General features: G+C 39.2%; 1 protein-coding gene across 1 annotated transcript in view; it reads left to right on the top strand.

Moving 5' to 3' along the window:
• Positions 1 to 8,039: 8,039 nt before the first annotated feature.
• Positions 8,040 to 16,605, top strand: part of megf10 (multiple EGF-like-domains 10) — a gene marked incomplete at its 5' end in the record, with an annotated part of 46,687 nt that continues 38,121 nt past the window's right edge. Inside the window, 4 exon segments of the mRNA XM_014335735.2 lie at positions 8,040 to 8,065; positions 9,082 to 9,183; positions 11,237 to 11,337; positions 12,529 to 12,621. Of these exon segments, the coding sequence (XP_014191221.1) occupies positions 8,040 to 8,065; positions 9,082 to 9,183; positions 11,237 to 11,337; positions 12,529 to 12,621 (322 nt within the window).

Raw genomic sequence — 16,605 nt, 5'->3', positions numbered from 1 at the left:
AAGTATAGTTGTATAGTTGACCAGTTATAATAAAAAAGCATTGTGACAATATGTGAAATGACTATTAGTTAGAGAGCCTATCTCAGCTGACATACAGCAAAGGCAGGGTACCTCCTGGATAGGTTGCAACTCTATAGCAAGGTTAACACACAGAGACAGACAACCTGTAATAAAATTATTTAGCTACAAAATTAGATTTTTGCTTCTAGGATGGGTTAATAACATACAGCTAAGTTAAATTTTAAAGTATTACCTAACAACAAGCTTAGAGACTTGCCTTGCACAGCATAAAAATTAACCCTGTAACTTTTCTGAATTGTTAAATGGTTAAAGTAATATTATTAAATTCAGATTTTTCATGTCTAGAAAAGAAAACTATCAAATACTGTTGCAGGGACTCTGATTGTGACGTCATAATACGACCCATGCCCCCAAAAGTACAAGGTACTTACAATGTAATTATGTCATTGTTTCCTGTAAAAACCTGACTTGCCACTTGATATTAGGCACAATTACAGGATACTTACGCCTTAGTTGCATGTCTAACAGTGTCATTATTTCAGTGTTTCCTGTAAAAACCTGACTTGTGACGGAAAATTACATGTGGTCATAGGGTACTTACACCCGAGTTGCAGGTTGTATTAACACATGGTAAACATCCAGGGAAAACAGGAGCTGTGCAAATACACAGAAAAGAAGAAGCCAGGGTTTCACTGTGTAGCTCAACAAGTCAGCAAAGATTGACTTCCAGCTGAATTGCCAGAGGGGGAACCCTGGATTAGTCATGCCCATAAATGCAGACAACAACATCAACAGACAGAGAGGGAGTGAGAAAGAGAGCGATAACCAAAATGGAGAGACAGAGGGAAAACAAACCGGGCAAAACCAGCCAGGGAGAAGTGAGAGGCTATCTGCTTTAGAGCATTAGGCTGTTATACCTCATGTTGAGAATAGCGTCCTTCTTTCTCCACAAAATAACTGATGAAAACAGCTTCTGTGTTTACTGGGAAATCTTTTAATTTCCTTAGAACTATAGCAGTAATTTAACCTGAAACATAAAAAGGGAAGAACAAACTTTGATTTCCAAAATTGAATGTCTCATTACTCCAAATGAAATCTACTGAAAAAGAAGACGTAGCTATTTTAAATGACCAACTTCACAACCTTTATCTTTATAAAGGTAAAAGCTCATATGTGAGCTCTAGAAGGCAATGGTTAGCAGAGGGAGACCAAAGCACAGCTTATTTATTTTGTCTAGAACAACAAGAAGCACAATTTCATTCCTTCTAATCTGCAGCTTACTGTTTACTAGCAGATTACTGTTTTGCCTTTTACAGCAAACAATGCAATTCTATCTACTCACAATGAGGTTTCCTTTATTTTATGATTAACGTTAATATTTATTTGTTGAACACATAAATAAATGTGATGCTCCACTTACTCTGATCAATGTCAAAATGCATATTTAAAATCTAAAAAACCAACAACTCTCTAGGTTTAGGCTGTTTAAGTGTTGAATTTTAAACATCATTCTCTGATTTGCTGACAACAGAGACTATACATACAATTTATTGAGCAAGAAATTTTACCTGGGGCCTTATTACATTAATAAAGCTTCTACCACTGGGATATTACTTTTATCCCTGTTATCTTTTAGAATATATTATATTTAAATGTTCATTTGCTTTTTTATCTAGGGATTGAGAGTAACGTAGTTTCTATTCTCTGTATGTCCTGTACATGTGGCAGAATTGACAATAAAGTTGACTTTGACTTTGACTTTGAGAATAATTATATCAATAGAATTAAATGTAAAAGAAAAAAATCATTTTCTTTTTTTATTTCAGTATACTGTGTAAATTTTAATTATGCTATTATGAGTCCTTGGTTTGTATTGTATATTCTGTTTGTGTTCCTGTTCTGTGTAGATGAGACGTACTCATCGTGTGTTTCTAATGGGATGGTGTTTTGCGGCAGGTGGCAGCAGAGTCAAAGTGTTGCTACACAACCCTCAGAAAGATGCTGTTGATGCCGCATCAATGACGTCACATACTTGGTCACCAGTATTTTGACAATGGGAAAAGTTTATCGTTCTGGCGACGAAACGTTGTAGAAATCTGAGAAAACGATTCGACTAATGCGCTTTCCACTAGTTATTTTTAATTTTAATTTCAGTTTATGATTTATTTCTTACGCGGTTTCAGGGGGATAACACTTTTTCCTTTTCTTGTCTTTTTTTTTTTTTTTAACTACTGGACATATCAACCTCATACACCGAAGGACGGATCGACAGCCGTGGCATGATCGTGTTTTGCTCATAGAGAAGGTAATGTATTGTACTGATTTGTGTGATATTTTTATGTAATAACTGTAAATGACTGCACAAGAATCTACTATAGAAAAAAATATACATAAAATGTTTTTGTTTGTTTTTTCAGTGTAGCTCTTCTGGTAGATTTGAACTTTATTCCTGTTGTGCTTTAAATTTGGACGTCTTTCATAGACCTAAATGCTGTTGGGGTTTTGCAATCTTAAACTCTAGATTTGAACTATCTTGCAAAAGGAGGACAAAAAATAGTGACCGAGAGATGTCAATGGGTTTAATAATTTGCACCTCTCAAAATCACCCATCTCCATATTTTGGTGGTTTAAACCACCAACTGCAAAGGTTACTAGCTGTAAACACTGAGTAATGGTCAGATAGGAACCGTTTGAGAGTTTCAGACCTATGCTTATCTTTGACATCTTCAATACTTTCACAGTAGGTGAAATCAAAGTACAAAGCTCCTAGCTTCGAAACTCTCTCTTGTTTTTTTTTGGGGGGGGGGGGTTGGTTTGTTTTCTTTTGTTTTCCTTTGCTTTTAAAGAGTAAAAATGCAAAAGTACTGCACTAGCAGTACTGAAAATATGTTCTGACGACAAACAACTCTACGACAGACTTGGGTGCTATAACTTTAAAAACTTTCTAAATTAATTAGCTTAAAGAAAATTGAGTATAGTGACTGCTCATATTTATACATCTCATTTAGTTCCATTTACACCAATTCTAAAAAGAGAGAATTGACGTCAAAATTGCATGTGTTTGCAAATAAATACTGCGCTAAAGCCTGACTGTTTTTTTCAGGGATTTCAAGCAGCAGATCTGCTTTTCTGGAATTCCTTTGTGCATAGAGAGAGCCATCAATGCTGTGCTGCCTGACTGCTAGTATATCAAAGTTATGCAGCCTAGCTTAATCCATTTCATTAGCATTGTGCCTGGAGCTCTTTCACGCATACAGCATAGCCCTTATGTGCGTAGCAGTGCAGTTGTCTTGGGGTGGGGAGGATTTCAGCATTGGTCAGTGCAGCTGTGCCCACTTTCAGCAGAATGAAATCAGAGATGACTGGCTCCAGTATCCAATACACTGCCTGAACAGACACAATGTTACTACCCATACAGCTACTAGAGACATCTTGTAGGCTTACTCCATTAGCCAGTATTTTTGAAAGAAGGCTGGCCAGAAGTGTTGACCTCAAAAGATTTTGCTTGGCCACCACTGCCATGAAGTGTGATGCGCTAGTCATTTAATGTCTGTGTACTATTAAAAAAGGTCATTCATACTTAATTTGGACTCTTATACAAATTCTAGAAACTCTTAAGGAGATTTTAACCATTGATAATTTGAATGGGTGTTTAGCACAATTTTGATTCACTGATCTTACACCATTTCTTTATAGTATAGGTTTGAGTTGAGGTTGATGTTCAGTATTTAATTCTAAATTTATTAGTTTAGCTAAACTGATGATACTTTGTTTTATGTGTTTTAAATATAGTTAGTGGTGGGGAGAGTTGAAGGGAAGTTTAAGCCTAATTTCAGTTTGACTACAAATAAGTTAAAAAATAATGGTGTGTTTGCAGGCTACAAACACATTCCCATTTGAGTATACTGTAACCCAGTTCTTTCTTTTTTTGGTACAATTTACATATGTCCCTTAAATGTGTCACAGGGTGTTGAATCATAAAGTTTGTGTTTTGCAAGGTGGGTAGCTATAAAGATCATTAAATATTTGTGATCACTGTGTGTGAATTGTGCCTGTGCAGAAGTGGCACATTTTGAGTTCTAACTTTCTCGAGAACCCAGATAACAGAAGTTAGAGCTAAAATAATTTGTCATTAATTTGTTTACAGACAGCATTCACAAAAGGAAACATAACAATATGTCCACTCATTTTTTCTGAGAATCTGATTAACTTTTTGTGACATGAATGAGGACACACACACACACACACACACACACACACACACACACACACACACACAGCTTGCACGTTGCTAGATGTTTTATTGTTTGGGATTTTTTGTTGCAGCTTTTCAGCTGCTACATACACACAACGCACCATTTCAAGTCCCAGCACATCTTTTACATGGGAGACATGATCAGCTGATGGAGCTGAGGTGTGCGTCAGCCTCCCCTGACACCACACCCTGACACCACTGCTCCACTCCTCCCCTGCAGCTGATTCACAAACCACACCCTGCCACACTTTTAAACTATCAGACTGATAAAAATGAGTAAACGTGAGAACTTTTTGCTAGCCAAACTCATCAAAAGTCTTTTTTAAATGTTCACAATAAACCCCACTGAAGATGCTGATATGTATGAAAAACAACATGACTACAGCTGTTTTCTATTTTAGTTTATTTCTTTTCATATCTATATTTGTTTGTTAGATTAAAAAAAGTTACCCATAAACTTATTACCTAAAGTATTCTATTTAGGCACATTTTGTGCATCGGCAAACTTATCTTGCAAAAGTAACTCACAATTTCCTTCTATCTGTAAAAACACGTAATGTTAAAATCTTCTTCTGGGGGTGGTATGTGCTTGATCCTTGAGCTCGGGTCCTCAACCAGAGACATGGGCGTTAGAGGGTTCTGCGCACTGTCTTAGTTGTTCCTAGGACTGCACTATTCTGTATAGAGACCTCCAGTGTTGTGCCTGGCTCTTAATACTCTTATTACCGCAAGAACCAATTTGGACTATACCTTCTAGCAGCAGTTCTTTCAGCCCCTAGTACTTCTCTATTTTCTTGTGCTGCTTTTGGTAAATGTCTGGATCTTGTGTTTAGGCTCTGTTCTGGTGCTGCTATTATCATTGCCTCTGTGCTGGCCTCTAAGCAAGCCTTTTCTATCCACTGGTAGGATTTCTTTATGTCACGGATTTCCTCTATGTGTCTGTGGTACATTTTTTGCAGCGGCTTAGTCATCCATGATCTTGGTCTTGTGGTGCAAAAAAACCAATGGTACAGAAATAGAATATATGGTATTTACAATATATATAGGGCAGCAGGGTGGCACGGTGGTTAGCACTGTTGCCGCACAGCAAGAAGGTCCTGAGTTCAATTCCACTATCAGGCTGGGGTCTTTCTGTGAGGAGTTTGCATGTTCTCCCCGTGTTTGCGTGGGTTCTCTCCGGGTACTCCGGCTTCCTCCCACCGTCCAAAGACATGCAGCTTGTGGGGATAGGTTAATTGAATAATCCAAAATTGCCATTAGGTGTGAATGTGCGAGTGAATGTGAGTGTGAATGGTTGTCTGTCCCTATGTGTTAGCCCTGCGACAGACTGGCGACCTGTCCAGGGTGTACCCCGCCTCTCGCCCTATGACAGCTGGGATAGGCTCCAGCGCCCCCCGCGACCCTGAAATGGATAAGCGGAAGCGAATGGATGGATGGATGGACAATATATATATAATATATACATCTCAAAATAAATATTAATATAAATAAATACATCAGGAATATACACTAACTACCTACCTTAAGAAGTGTGTGTGTGTGTGTGTGTGTGTGTGTGTGTGTGCAAAGTGCATGTATTTCCAGTGGGAAAGTTATTGTAGCCTGAGTAAATAAGTGTGTTGTTGTAACATGTTAAGTGAGGGGGTGTTGTTACGTAGTCCGACGTCTTCTTGTGGAGTACATGTCTTGTAGGCAAGGCAGATTGCAGTCATTCACCTTTTCAGTGGAGTGGATTACATGCTGTAGTCTGCCTTTGTCCTTTGCAGTGGCAGCAGTATGCCAAAGTGTTAAAGGAGGTGAGAATAAATTCAGTGATGGAGCAGCTAAACTGCAATCTGTGATGGTGAGCAATCCATGCCACATGCTCCATGTGTCGCCCTGGTGGAAGCGATGCTCCCGATACCGGCGTTTGGCATCCCTCACCATGTGCCGAACTTGTTTGGGTTTTTTTGTCAAAAACAAAATAAATTTTTAGACTTGAGAAATTTGTTGCTGCTCACAATGTAATAGATTTATATATAGAACAACTTGTCAGAACAACTGACAAGACGCTAGAACTTTGATTGTAGGGTGTTTACCTTACAATATAAAGCACCTTCAGGTGACTGTTGTGATTTATGACAGTATAAATAAAATTGAAGTGAATTGAACAGAACCCTGACAGGAATGGATTGTGAAATTGCAGACCAAGAAGAAAAACTTTTTTTTATACCGGTTGAGTCTTCATTGTCATTAAGACTCAACATCTCGTTTACAAGAGAGACCTGTGTCAGACAGCATAATAAAATTAAAATTAAAAAACCACATTAAAATAACTAAGAGTCATATTAAAAACAAGAACAAGTTCCCAGTAATGATGTCAGAAAATCATTTAACCCTTTCATGCATGAAACCTCAATCGGGATTTTTTCTTAAGTATTTTTATTCACTTTAAGCCTTCATTTTTTTAAACATGTACTTTTCAAAGAGTTTTTTACATGTCCACTTAGGTGGACAACATCACCTTTGGAGTGGCTGGCAGGGTATGGATTGACGCACCAGTGTCCAATGTAGTGGTTTATGTGCAAGTATACTATCAACACTGACACAAATACAAGAAAACAGCCTTTGAATAGCTGTGCACTGTAGTGACCACTGTGTGTGAAAGGGTTAAATGTATTTTAAAGTCTGCATGTGAAATCAATTGAGAGAGCTGCAAGTCCTTCCTTACTACGCTAAGAACAATCTGGAGAAAGATGATGCATACTGCAAGTGCCTTCTTTGGTCCATGTAAAAACAAGAGCTCTTTGGCAGAGACCCTGCTTATATTTATGCTTAAATAGGGGAGAGGTGTTCAACCCAAAGAACAGCATCCCCACAGTGAAACACAGTAGTGGGAGGATTATGCTGTGGGAATGCTTTGGTGGGAACAGGTTCACATCAAAGCGTAAAGAACCACGAGGAAAGAAAATTGTAGAGATTTTGAAAGAAAACCTCAAACAGTGATTTAGCAAAAACTGGGTCTGGGTTGTTTCCCTGCACAAAAGAAATTTTCATAGGTGGGCAAACAATCTTGTACACATCTGTATCAGCTGAAAAGTTCAGATTCTGTATCTCAAGCGTTTGGTTGGAATAGCTGATTAAAACAGGATCTATGTTAAAGTCAAATTATGTCAGTTACAATATAATTAATCGTGTCAAATACATGTTCATACTTCTGGTAAATGGACTGTTTCTTATATAACACATTTCTACTTTATTTGAGCACTCAAAGCCTCATTCACATCCATTCACACAAGCACTTTTTACATCTAAGTGCTTTCTATCTACCATTTACACCCTGAGAGTGTAAATGGTAAATGAGAAAAGTACAGAAAAGTACAGATCTCAGCAGAATCTAAACATTGTAGTTGGTTTTGACTTTTAACAATTATGTCGAGAACAAAATTAAACAGGATCATATAGACTACAAACATAGTAAAGCACAGATGTATTAGGAATTGACAATGATATTGGATTTGGAAATTTCAGAATGACATAAGTACAAAAATAAGTAATTGCATAAATAAATACCCCCGAGGGACTGTTGGTAGCTTACAATCATCAGAGTTTACCGAATGTCTTTCAGACAACAGAAACTTAAATGGTGTTTTCTCCTTCTTCCTTGTCTTAAGGTGCAGCCCTCACAGAGATGACTACATCACTGTTGCTCCACAGGACAGTCTTGCTGACTGTAGTCTTCTGTAACTTGCCTTGCATCGCTTCCTCCCTCAACCTAGAGGATCCCAATGTCTGCAGCCACTGGGAGAGGTTAGTCAAGATAATAGCCCATAAAGGGCAATAAAGGCATTCAGCATTAGGTGTCCTTTACCCACCTCCAGACTATACTAAGCATCGCCGTAACATTACGCCCCTGATACTAACACTACATGCTAATGCACTAACAGTGGAAATGTATTATCAACCTGATAACTTTCTTAAGCTGTGTTTAAAGTGTCAATACTTAGCAGTCTGTTTTTTCCATTTGCAAGGATGAAAAAAAAACTTTTATGTTCATGACTATCCCAGTAAAGCTGAGCATCGCTCATTTTCCTAATTATAGTACCATCATTCCACTGAATGCTAAAGACACAGTTACTAGAGCTTGTGCACACACAGACTTACCTGTAGAGGTTACTGATGAGACTTACATGACTTACAGAGAATCTGTTCTGTTCAGCCTCATAACGCAGAAACATATCTTCAAAACAAGGCTGAACACAAAAAGTTTCTCTGTCAAGGTTTGTCAAAACTTGCAGAGTACTTTGTTTGCAGAGTACTTTGTTTGCAGAGTACTTTCAGTTTTTGCTCTCTGCTGAAACCGAAAGCTGAAACCTGAGCTTTTGACTGGCTCACTTTAATATATAAATCCAGCACTGTAACAGTTTGCACAAGATATTAGAAACCATATGCATTTCCATTGTTAAACAAATGACACCTATATATATAATTATATTTCTATATGAAGGCCAATAACTTCAATTGGTTGCCCTGCAGGCATAGCATAAAGATGTTAAGACCTATAATTTTTAATCTTATAAACTATTTATTGTATCATTATCTCTTCTAAGAAAACAAAGCTTTTGGACAAACAGGCAATTAGTTTTCTCGGGTATTTTAAGGACATAAAAGTTGGTTGAGTGTCAATCTATTGTGTGTCAATCTCTTTTGAAGTAAATCAACTAATTGAACAGAGACGATTAATGAGGCAGTCATGAACTATCATCAGCCACACACTGGTTTCATGTCTCATATCCATTTTCTTTTTTCACTTTCTGTGGTTTCAGTTACTCTGTGACAGTGCAGGAGTCATATGCCCATTCTTTTAATCAGATTTATTACACCAGCTGCACTGACATCCTCAACTGGTTTAAGTGCACCAAACACAGGTAAGAACCAATTAAAATGATACTTTATACGTATGGAAATGTGTGGTGATAATGGGTTTGATTAAATGGCAGTATCACAGTTTTTCCCTGTTGTTTTTCTTTTTTTGTTTATTTAAATCAGACATTGTCGCTGTATATTTACCTCATTGTGGTCTCATTTGCCAGTGTCAAAAACAAGGTCTGAAAGTGGCTTACCCCCTTTACCAAATAAAAGTTGTAATAATAAAGACAAAATTTACAGAAGAATGTAGACATGCTAAATGGACTGGAACTTAAATAGAGCCTTTTATTCACCCAGTTACACTGACATTCATACAGCACTTTTATCTAACAATTAAGACAGTCACATGCCAATGCATGCAAATTGGGGTTCAGTATTTTGCCCGGGGACATGTCAACATGCAGACAAGAGGATCTGGGAATTAGAGCCTTGAACAAGACTATTTTTTTGAATTCTGCTCCCACCAAATTTCTGACCATTACTGTCTGCTCCCACTGTCTGTCTCTGTCACCTGCCTTTGTGATATTTGTGTCCAATCCTGCCTGCATCCACAGAAAGCATTGTAAGATGGTGAAAGATGTACCCTTAGGCCCCCTCCTCGATTCAGAGATGGTCTTTCTATTTTCATGTAAACGGCCTTGTTGACTCCCTGCTCAAACCAGCATTCCTCCCTGTCCAGGATGTGGGATACATCCTCATCACTGACAGAGTGTCCACTGGCCTGTAGTAGTAAATAGACCGCAGAGTCCTGGCCTGACGAGTTAGCTCTTCTGTGCTGCGCCATCCGCTTAGCCAGAGGTTGCTTGTTATCCCTGATGTATAAATCACAACAATCCTCCTGGCACTTAACACTGTTCACTATATTACTGTTTGTGTGCTTAAGGGTACATCTTTCAATATCTTACAGTGCTGTAATTGCAGCCATTCCCCAACTCTCGATGAATGGCACTCGTCATCATGACAGTATTAATGATAAAGAAACTGACCCCTATTGTTAGTCAGTGGTGTTAGTTTCAGCTTGTTTCATTCAAATGTACTGTTCAGAGGGTTGGGGAAACCTGCAGTCAGCTGAGACTGCAGAAATCACTTGGATGAGTGATTAAATATTTCTTCCACTGAAAAAGTTACGTCCAGAGAACAGAATAAGCTTTTTGGGATTTACTTACCTGGATGATTGAACATGCATCAAGTACTGTGGCCCTAGCAACTACCTGGCATTTTGGCTAATGGATGCACTAATCACCATTTATTTACACCTTTCAGAAGGGTAGGGTAGAGTATGGCACCAACACGTTAGCACACCTCTCATAATCCTGCCTTACAGGACAAATTGCACCAATCCCTGCTTCTCCACAGCAACCCAGGTTGTCAGTGGCGGCTCATTTAAACTGTAGGAATGATTTACCCAACATCGGAAAAATACTAGGTCAACTTTAGTGTTATCACACAACATCAATGTAACTAATTAATGCTACCTTAACTTCTCTGGCCCTGCACTTTAAATTGTCCAAGTCAACAAAATGTAAGATTTACCTGTGGTAGTTTATTTAAGCAAGTTATGTAGCGCTAACCTTTGCTTTAACAATGAACAATTTCTTGTCCTTCACCTCCTACACGGTGGCATTACTTACCCATCCAAATCCAAAATACATGTTGCTGTCCATAATTTGAAACCTTTCATTCTGGCTACAATGTTACGGATCCTCTACAAGACACATGTAGACGTGACCAAACTGGAGCTCTGGGAGAGAGGTCACTCTATATACAATACTTTGAAAAAGTATTATATATAGAGCTTTTCTAGTCTTACTCACTGCTTTTAATACACAAGCCCAACTCAGACCGGAAGAGGAGCTACTAGTAACACTACATAGAGTAGATTTTGCAGTAGTTTTGCTCTCTTTGGAGAAGAGTTAGAGTTAAATGATGCTTTTTGGTTATTAATGTCAATGATCCACTTTACACATTTTAATAATATAATAAAAGCTGAAAAACAAAATAATTGGTTACCCAGGGTCTAATTTTGTATGTGACTTAAATTCTTTTCTGCAGGATGATCTATAGAACAGCATATCGTAGTGGGAACAAGACCATGTACCGGAGGAAGTCTCAGTGCTGCCCGGGCTTCTATGAGAAAGAAGAGATCTGTGCTCGTGAGTAACACACACACACACACACACAGACAGCCAGCCATGTTTCTATCGCTTTAGAGGATTTCAAGCTATTTCCTTAAACACTAAGAGAGTCAGGAAGACATCTTATACAAGTTTCAGTGCTCTGTGAGACAAATAGTGATTTTGCTTAAGGTCAACTTTTAGTAACACTTTCCTTACAGCCATTTATCACACTTATTAAATCCTGTAATGAATATTTCTTTTCAAATATCTTGTCACACTTACCTTCCCAGCAAGGCTATTACACAACCCACATCCCTCCCTTTTAATAGGCAGTGACAGGTGTTGCTTTGGCAAAACTAACAATTGTAACAGCAGTAAAAAAAAAAAAAAAAGAAGCTTTCTGTCAAGACAGCCTGTTCTCATGGTGGAAAGAGTTGGTGATGAAAAAGTTATGTGTGCTGTGGTGGAAGGGAGAAAACAGTTAATGTCCCCCAGGAGTTCATAGGGGAATTTGTTCTAGTGTGAAAATACTCTGCTTTATAAGTAGCCTAAGCATCACATGCTGCTCTGAGAATCACATTTAATTTGCCAGACACTTTAGGCAACATGCCGTTTCCTGTTGGAAGTTGTATTGGAGAAGGAATCAGTTATATTAAGGATTTATTACTTTTTGTTTGTGTAAAGTGAGAGAAGAATCTGTTTGTTTGAAGTGGGTTAATCAATGCAAATCCAGCTTTAAAAAGAGTAATAATCTTTCAAATCAGTGGCATTTGCTTGGTATTAGTGGAAAGTGAAAATAAATCATAGTCTTGATGGGAGTTGTCTGTTACAAGGACTGTATTTAGAGTTTCTTGTAAAGAAAAATATTTGTTTGCATGAGGAAAAATCTGCTTGAAAAACTCTTTAAATCAGTCAGCTGTAGAAAACACAAAGTAACTAAAAGAAACATTGACATTTTATTGAAAAAGCAAACAATTTCTAAAAGTCCAATTCTGTTTTTGGCCACAAAAACTCTTTAAAGTGTTAAGTCAAGTCAAGTCACAGAGCATTCAAAAAAGAATAGCAAGTCCCAGTTTCCATTTCACAAATCAGATTTATGTCTTTGACATGAACATTTATGTGATTACTACTACATGACTAATTCTAATGTAGATGTGTTTTGATGGGTTATTTTTTGGGGGGACCGTGCTGATCCCTGGCCTCTCTCCCTGTCTCCTCGATGTCTAGCTCATTGTACAGAGAGCTGTATTCATGGCCGTTGTATGGCACCCAACACCTGCCAGTGTGAGCCAGGCTGGGGGGGCTCCAATTGCTCGAGTGGTAAGTCCTCCAGCTGTTGCTGTCTGTTCACAATAATGACTTTGTGAGTGGGATTGGTTTTCTGTAAAAACACTCTGAACTCACAAGAGGAGAATCAGACTGTTCTCGTCTTACTGTACCACACCAATGGCTAGACATACTGCAGGGCCAAAATACTGATGTCAGTCACAACACATGCAAGTCAAAAGTTGGAACGTGAGCATGTAGGAACTCAGGAAATTAGTGGATTTAGTTTTGGTAATCAGATCTTCTTACATAGGAACTTGTTATAGGATTTTAACTACCTGTCCTCCTTAGACATATATATAGATATTTTTTAATTTCACAGGGAATTGGGGGGGTTTTAGTGGGTGGCAGATTTTTTTATGTAAACAGACCAGTTTAGCAACTAGACTTTTTGTGCAACCTGGCTGCAGCAATTGATTAATTCTCTAAATGTTGACTTAAAGCAAGTTCCTAAAATGCTAAAGGTGACATGATGCACGGAAAATAGTTTTGAGTCAGTTTTGTTTGATTTGGATTTTGCACTCTCCTCACATGGAGCATTTCTTATCAGCAAGACATCAGGACTATATCACTTGACTCTACTTCACCAACACTTTTTCTTGTCTGCACAACACGGGAGGCATTAAGGAAGATTTACATAGCTTACTGTGTGATATTTATAAACCACGTGCTTATCAACTTCATTCACAAGAAAATCACAAAACAAAAAACACACAGCACCTGAAATACAAAACGGGTAGTATACAAACAAAAATACAATTTTGCTGCGGTGTATGTCTGTGTGTGTGTGTAAGAGAGAGAGAAAGAACAATTGGAAAAATTGTGAAATTCTGTGTATGAGCATTTCTCATGCAACATATTTGATAATGAGGGTCAGAGAATGCAATACAAACCCCTGGGAGCCAGAGGCAGACAGTCAAAGACTCAGGAGAGCTACACTGTACACCGACCCCAGAAGTGCTGAAGACCTGAGGTCACACACCTAGACGAAAACCATGGGTCCAACCCAGCAGGGGGAAGAGGGAGGAACTGGTGGAGGACTCGGTGGAGGGCCCACAGCCAAAGGGCAGGAGTGCCAGACAACCAGAGGCAGCAGGCAGCCAACCGCGGCAGAGGCCAGCCTTCCCAGCATCAGCTGAGGATGGGAACCCAGGCGCGAGAACCTCCTGACGGAGCCGACTTGATGAGAGGTCCAAGCCTCCCCATACCACAATCCCAAGGGAGCAGGCCAGCCAACGCCAAAATCTCCACCCAGGGTGCCATTGGAGTGCTAGCTCCAGCCAGCAGTGAACCTGGGACGCAGGCAGACTGGCCCCAGATCAGCAGCCAACCTCACCGCCAAAAGACAGGGTGCAGGAAACAGGGGTGTAGGCCACTTTTAACAGCTGTTAGTGTCAAAGGTAGGCCTTTTGGGTCCATGTGTTGGTGCACGTCACAGTACGAGTAAATAGTGAGTAGGACTGTGTGAAATCTAGACTAAACCACTACTGATGAGGGAACAGATGCGACATGAGAATGTGGCAGCTGGTTAACAGTGCTCATCCAATTAACTTTGACCCATGTGGCACATGTTCCATCCCTCCCCACGACCCTATGTGTAAAAGTGACTGATAATCAGAGGAGGTTGAGGAGGAGAAGGCATGGGATCTCTAAGACCAGTTGACTACCCTTGAAGGAGAAAGCCACTTCTGCTGGCTCAGTAAGCACTTCTGTTTCCTCTATGACACTGCAGGGCAACAAAAAATTGAACCAGGGGCCCGTGCAAATGGCACACCCTACCACCGCTGCACCAAAGGCTGGCACACTGCTGACGCCACTATAAAGAGTATTCTAACATGTGCAGACATGCCCCAAATCTGGGGGCCCATCTGCGCATGGAGCCAGTAACCCGCTCAATCTACAAGGACAAGAAGAGTCAAACTGAGTCTGAACCTAGTCACTGCTCCTACCCACCCAAACTGTGTCAACCACTCCAGAATGCCAGAACATTCGGCCACTTGCTCTGGAACCAACAAGTACCAGCATACCGGGGAGGGGCATCAACATCAAGCAGGGAAAAATAAGGAGGGGTAACCTCACCCTCCATGACCTTGTCCCATAGCGGCCAAGGCTCAGCAAGCCCCAGACCCAGACATGGACACAGACACCCGGGGAACCCTCTTTTGATGATAATGTTGTCATTAAAAATCATGAAAAATAATCCCAGGGTGTTATCTGACACCATTAATAGCATTATATCCTCCCCTCCTCCACATGCATTGATAGCCTCTGGCGATGACTTTAATGTATTTCTCCATGATTTTGTAAATAGGGTGATGGACTTAAGCTCGAAATTCTCCTTAGGTTCCTTGCCTAATGGGGATTGCCCTCAGTGCTTTCATTCATTTACCTCATTCTGTTCAATTACACTAAGTGACTAAGTTAGAATAATGGTTAAGCTGAAACCTTCATCACCATCTTTAGGGATCTTGCATCCCTCTGTTCTTTTTGGGTCCTTCGTTGCTTTCTATCATTAACAGCTCACTGAAGCGAGGTTGTGTTCCATCTTACTTTAAGCATGCTGAGGTCATTCCATTACTTAAAAAACCTAGTCTTGATGCCACGTCTCCTAGTAATTACCGGCTTATTTCAAAATGACCATTTATTAGCAAATTATTAGATAAAGTTGTCAAATCAATTTATTTATTTATTATGCAAACTACACATTTCTGACCCTTTTCAGTCCGGTTTTCAAAAGCAGCACTCCACTGAAACTGTTCTTTTAAAGGTCTGTAATGATTCTTTTGCTTTGTGCTTGTGTTGCTTGACCACAGTGCTGCCTTTGATACTGACCATAATATTTAATTACTAGGCTGAAGGTTTTGGTTGGTAACTCTCGCTCACCACTAGATTGGTTTTCCTGCTATTTATGTGAGAGGACGTTGTGTTGGGGCAAGCAGATTCTCCTTCTACACTGCTGGTTTAACCTGTGGCATTCCTCAAGGTTCCATCCTGGGTCCATTGCTATTCTCCTTTCACATGCTTCCTTTAGCTGGTATTATTCGATCTTTCTCAGGCATTTCTTATTAATTTGATGCTGATGACATTCAACTGTACTATGTCTTTTAAGCCTCACCAGCTGGATAGGTTGTCTACCCTAGTTGACTGTTCATCTCATTAGTGACTGGCTTTCCAACAATTACTTTGTTTTAAATTCTGACAAGACTGCCATGATTATAGCTCCTCCTGATATACAATCAAGAATCAGTCAAATGATTGCTTCTTTTTACTTGGTAATTTTGGTGTAATATTTGATTCCTCCTTGAACATTGACTCAAATATAAAATTTTGCTTAAGATCCTCTTTCTTTTATTTAAGGAGTATTTCTAAATTGCAACCTATAGTTTCCTCCTATGAAATGGGAAAAAATTTTCATGCATTTGTATTATGCGCTTAGATTACTGTAATGCCTTTCATTTTGGCTTAAATCATCTCTGTCACACCTCAAGCAATAAAAAATGCTGCAGACAGATTCCTGACACACTCTCGTTTTATTTTCTCAATATTGGCTCTTGGTTGATATTAAAATTCATTTTAGGAGTCTCACAATTGCATACAGAGCAATAAATTTCCCCACCAAATTTCCCAGAGGAACCCACCCGAGGGATTAATAAAGTTTTATCTTATCTTATCTTATCTTATCTTATCTTATCTTATCTTATCTTAAATAGACAAGCTCCACACTATTTGTCCCAAACATCTTTTTAAACACACTGCTGCTTGTTGCCTCCATTCACATGCTCAAAATCTATTAGTTGTACCTCATACAAGAGTGAAGACTGGAGTGGACAAAGCTTCCAGGCTATGGAACAGTTTATCACTCCAGCTCTGTTTAGCTGACACTGAGTCTTTTAAGGAATAGTTTTCTTCCATTTAATCAGGTTTTTTGCTGATTTTCTTTTGTTGTGTGTCTGCTGTGGCAGACATGTGGAGTGGAGA

The sequence above is a fragment of the Haplochromis burtoni genome, unplaced genomic scaffold (genome assembly GCF_018398535.1).
Source record: "Haplochromis burtoni strain Fernald_Lab_line unplaced genomic scaffold, NCSU_Asbu1 Contig_113, whole genome shotgun sequence".
Lineage (NCBI taxonomy): Eukaryota > Metazoa > Chordata > Actinopteri > Cichliformes > Cichlidae > Haplochromis > Haplochromis burtoni.
Note: the sequence above shows the minus strand (reverse complement) of the source record. Positions and strands in the feature narration are given on the sequence as shown.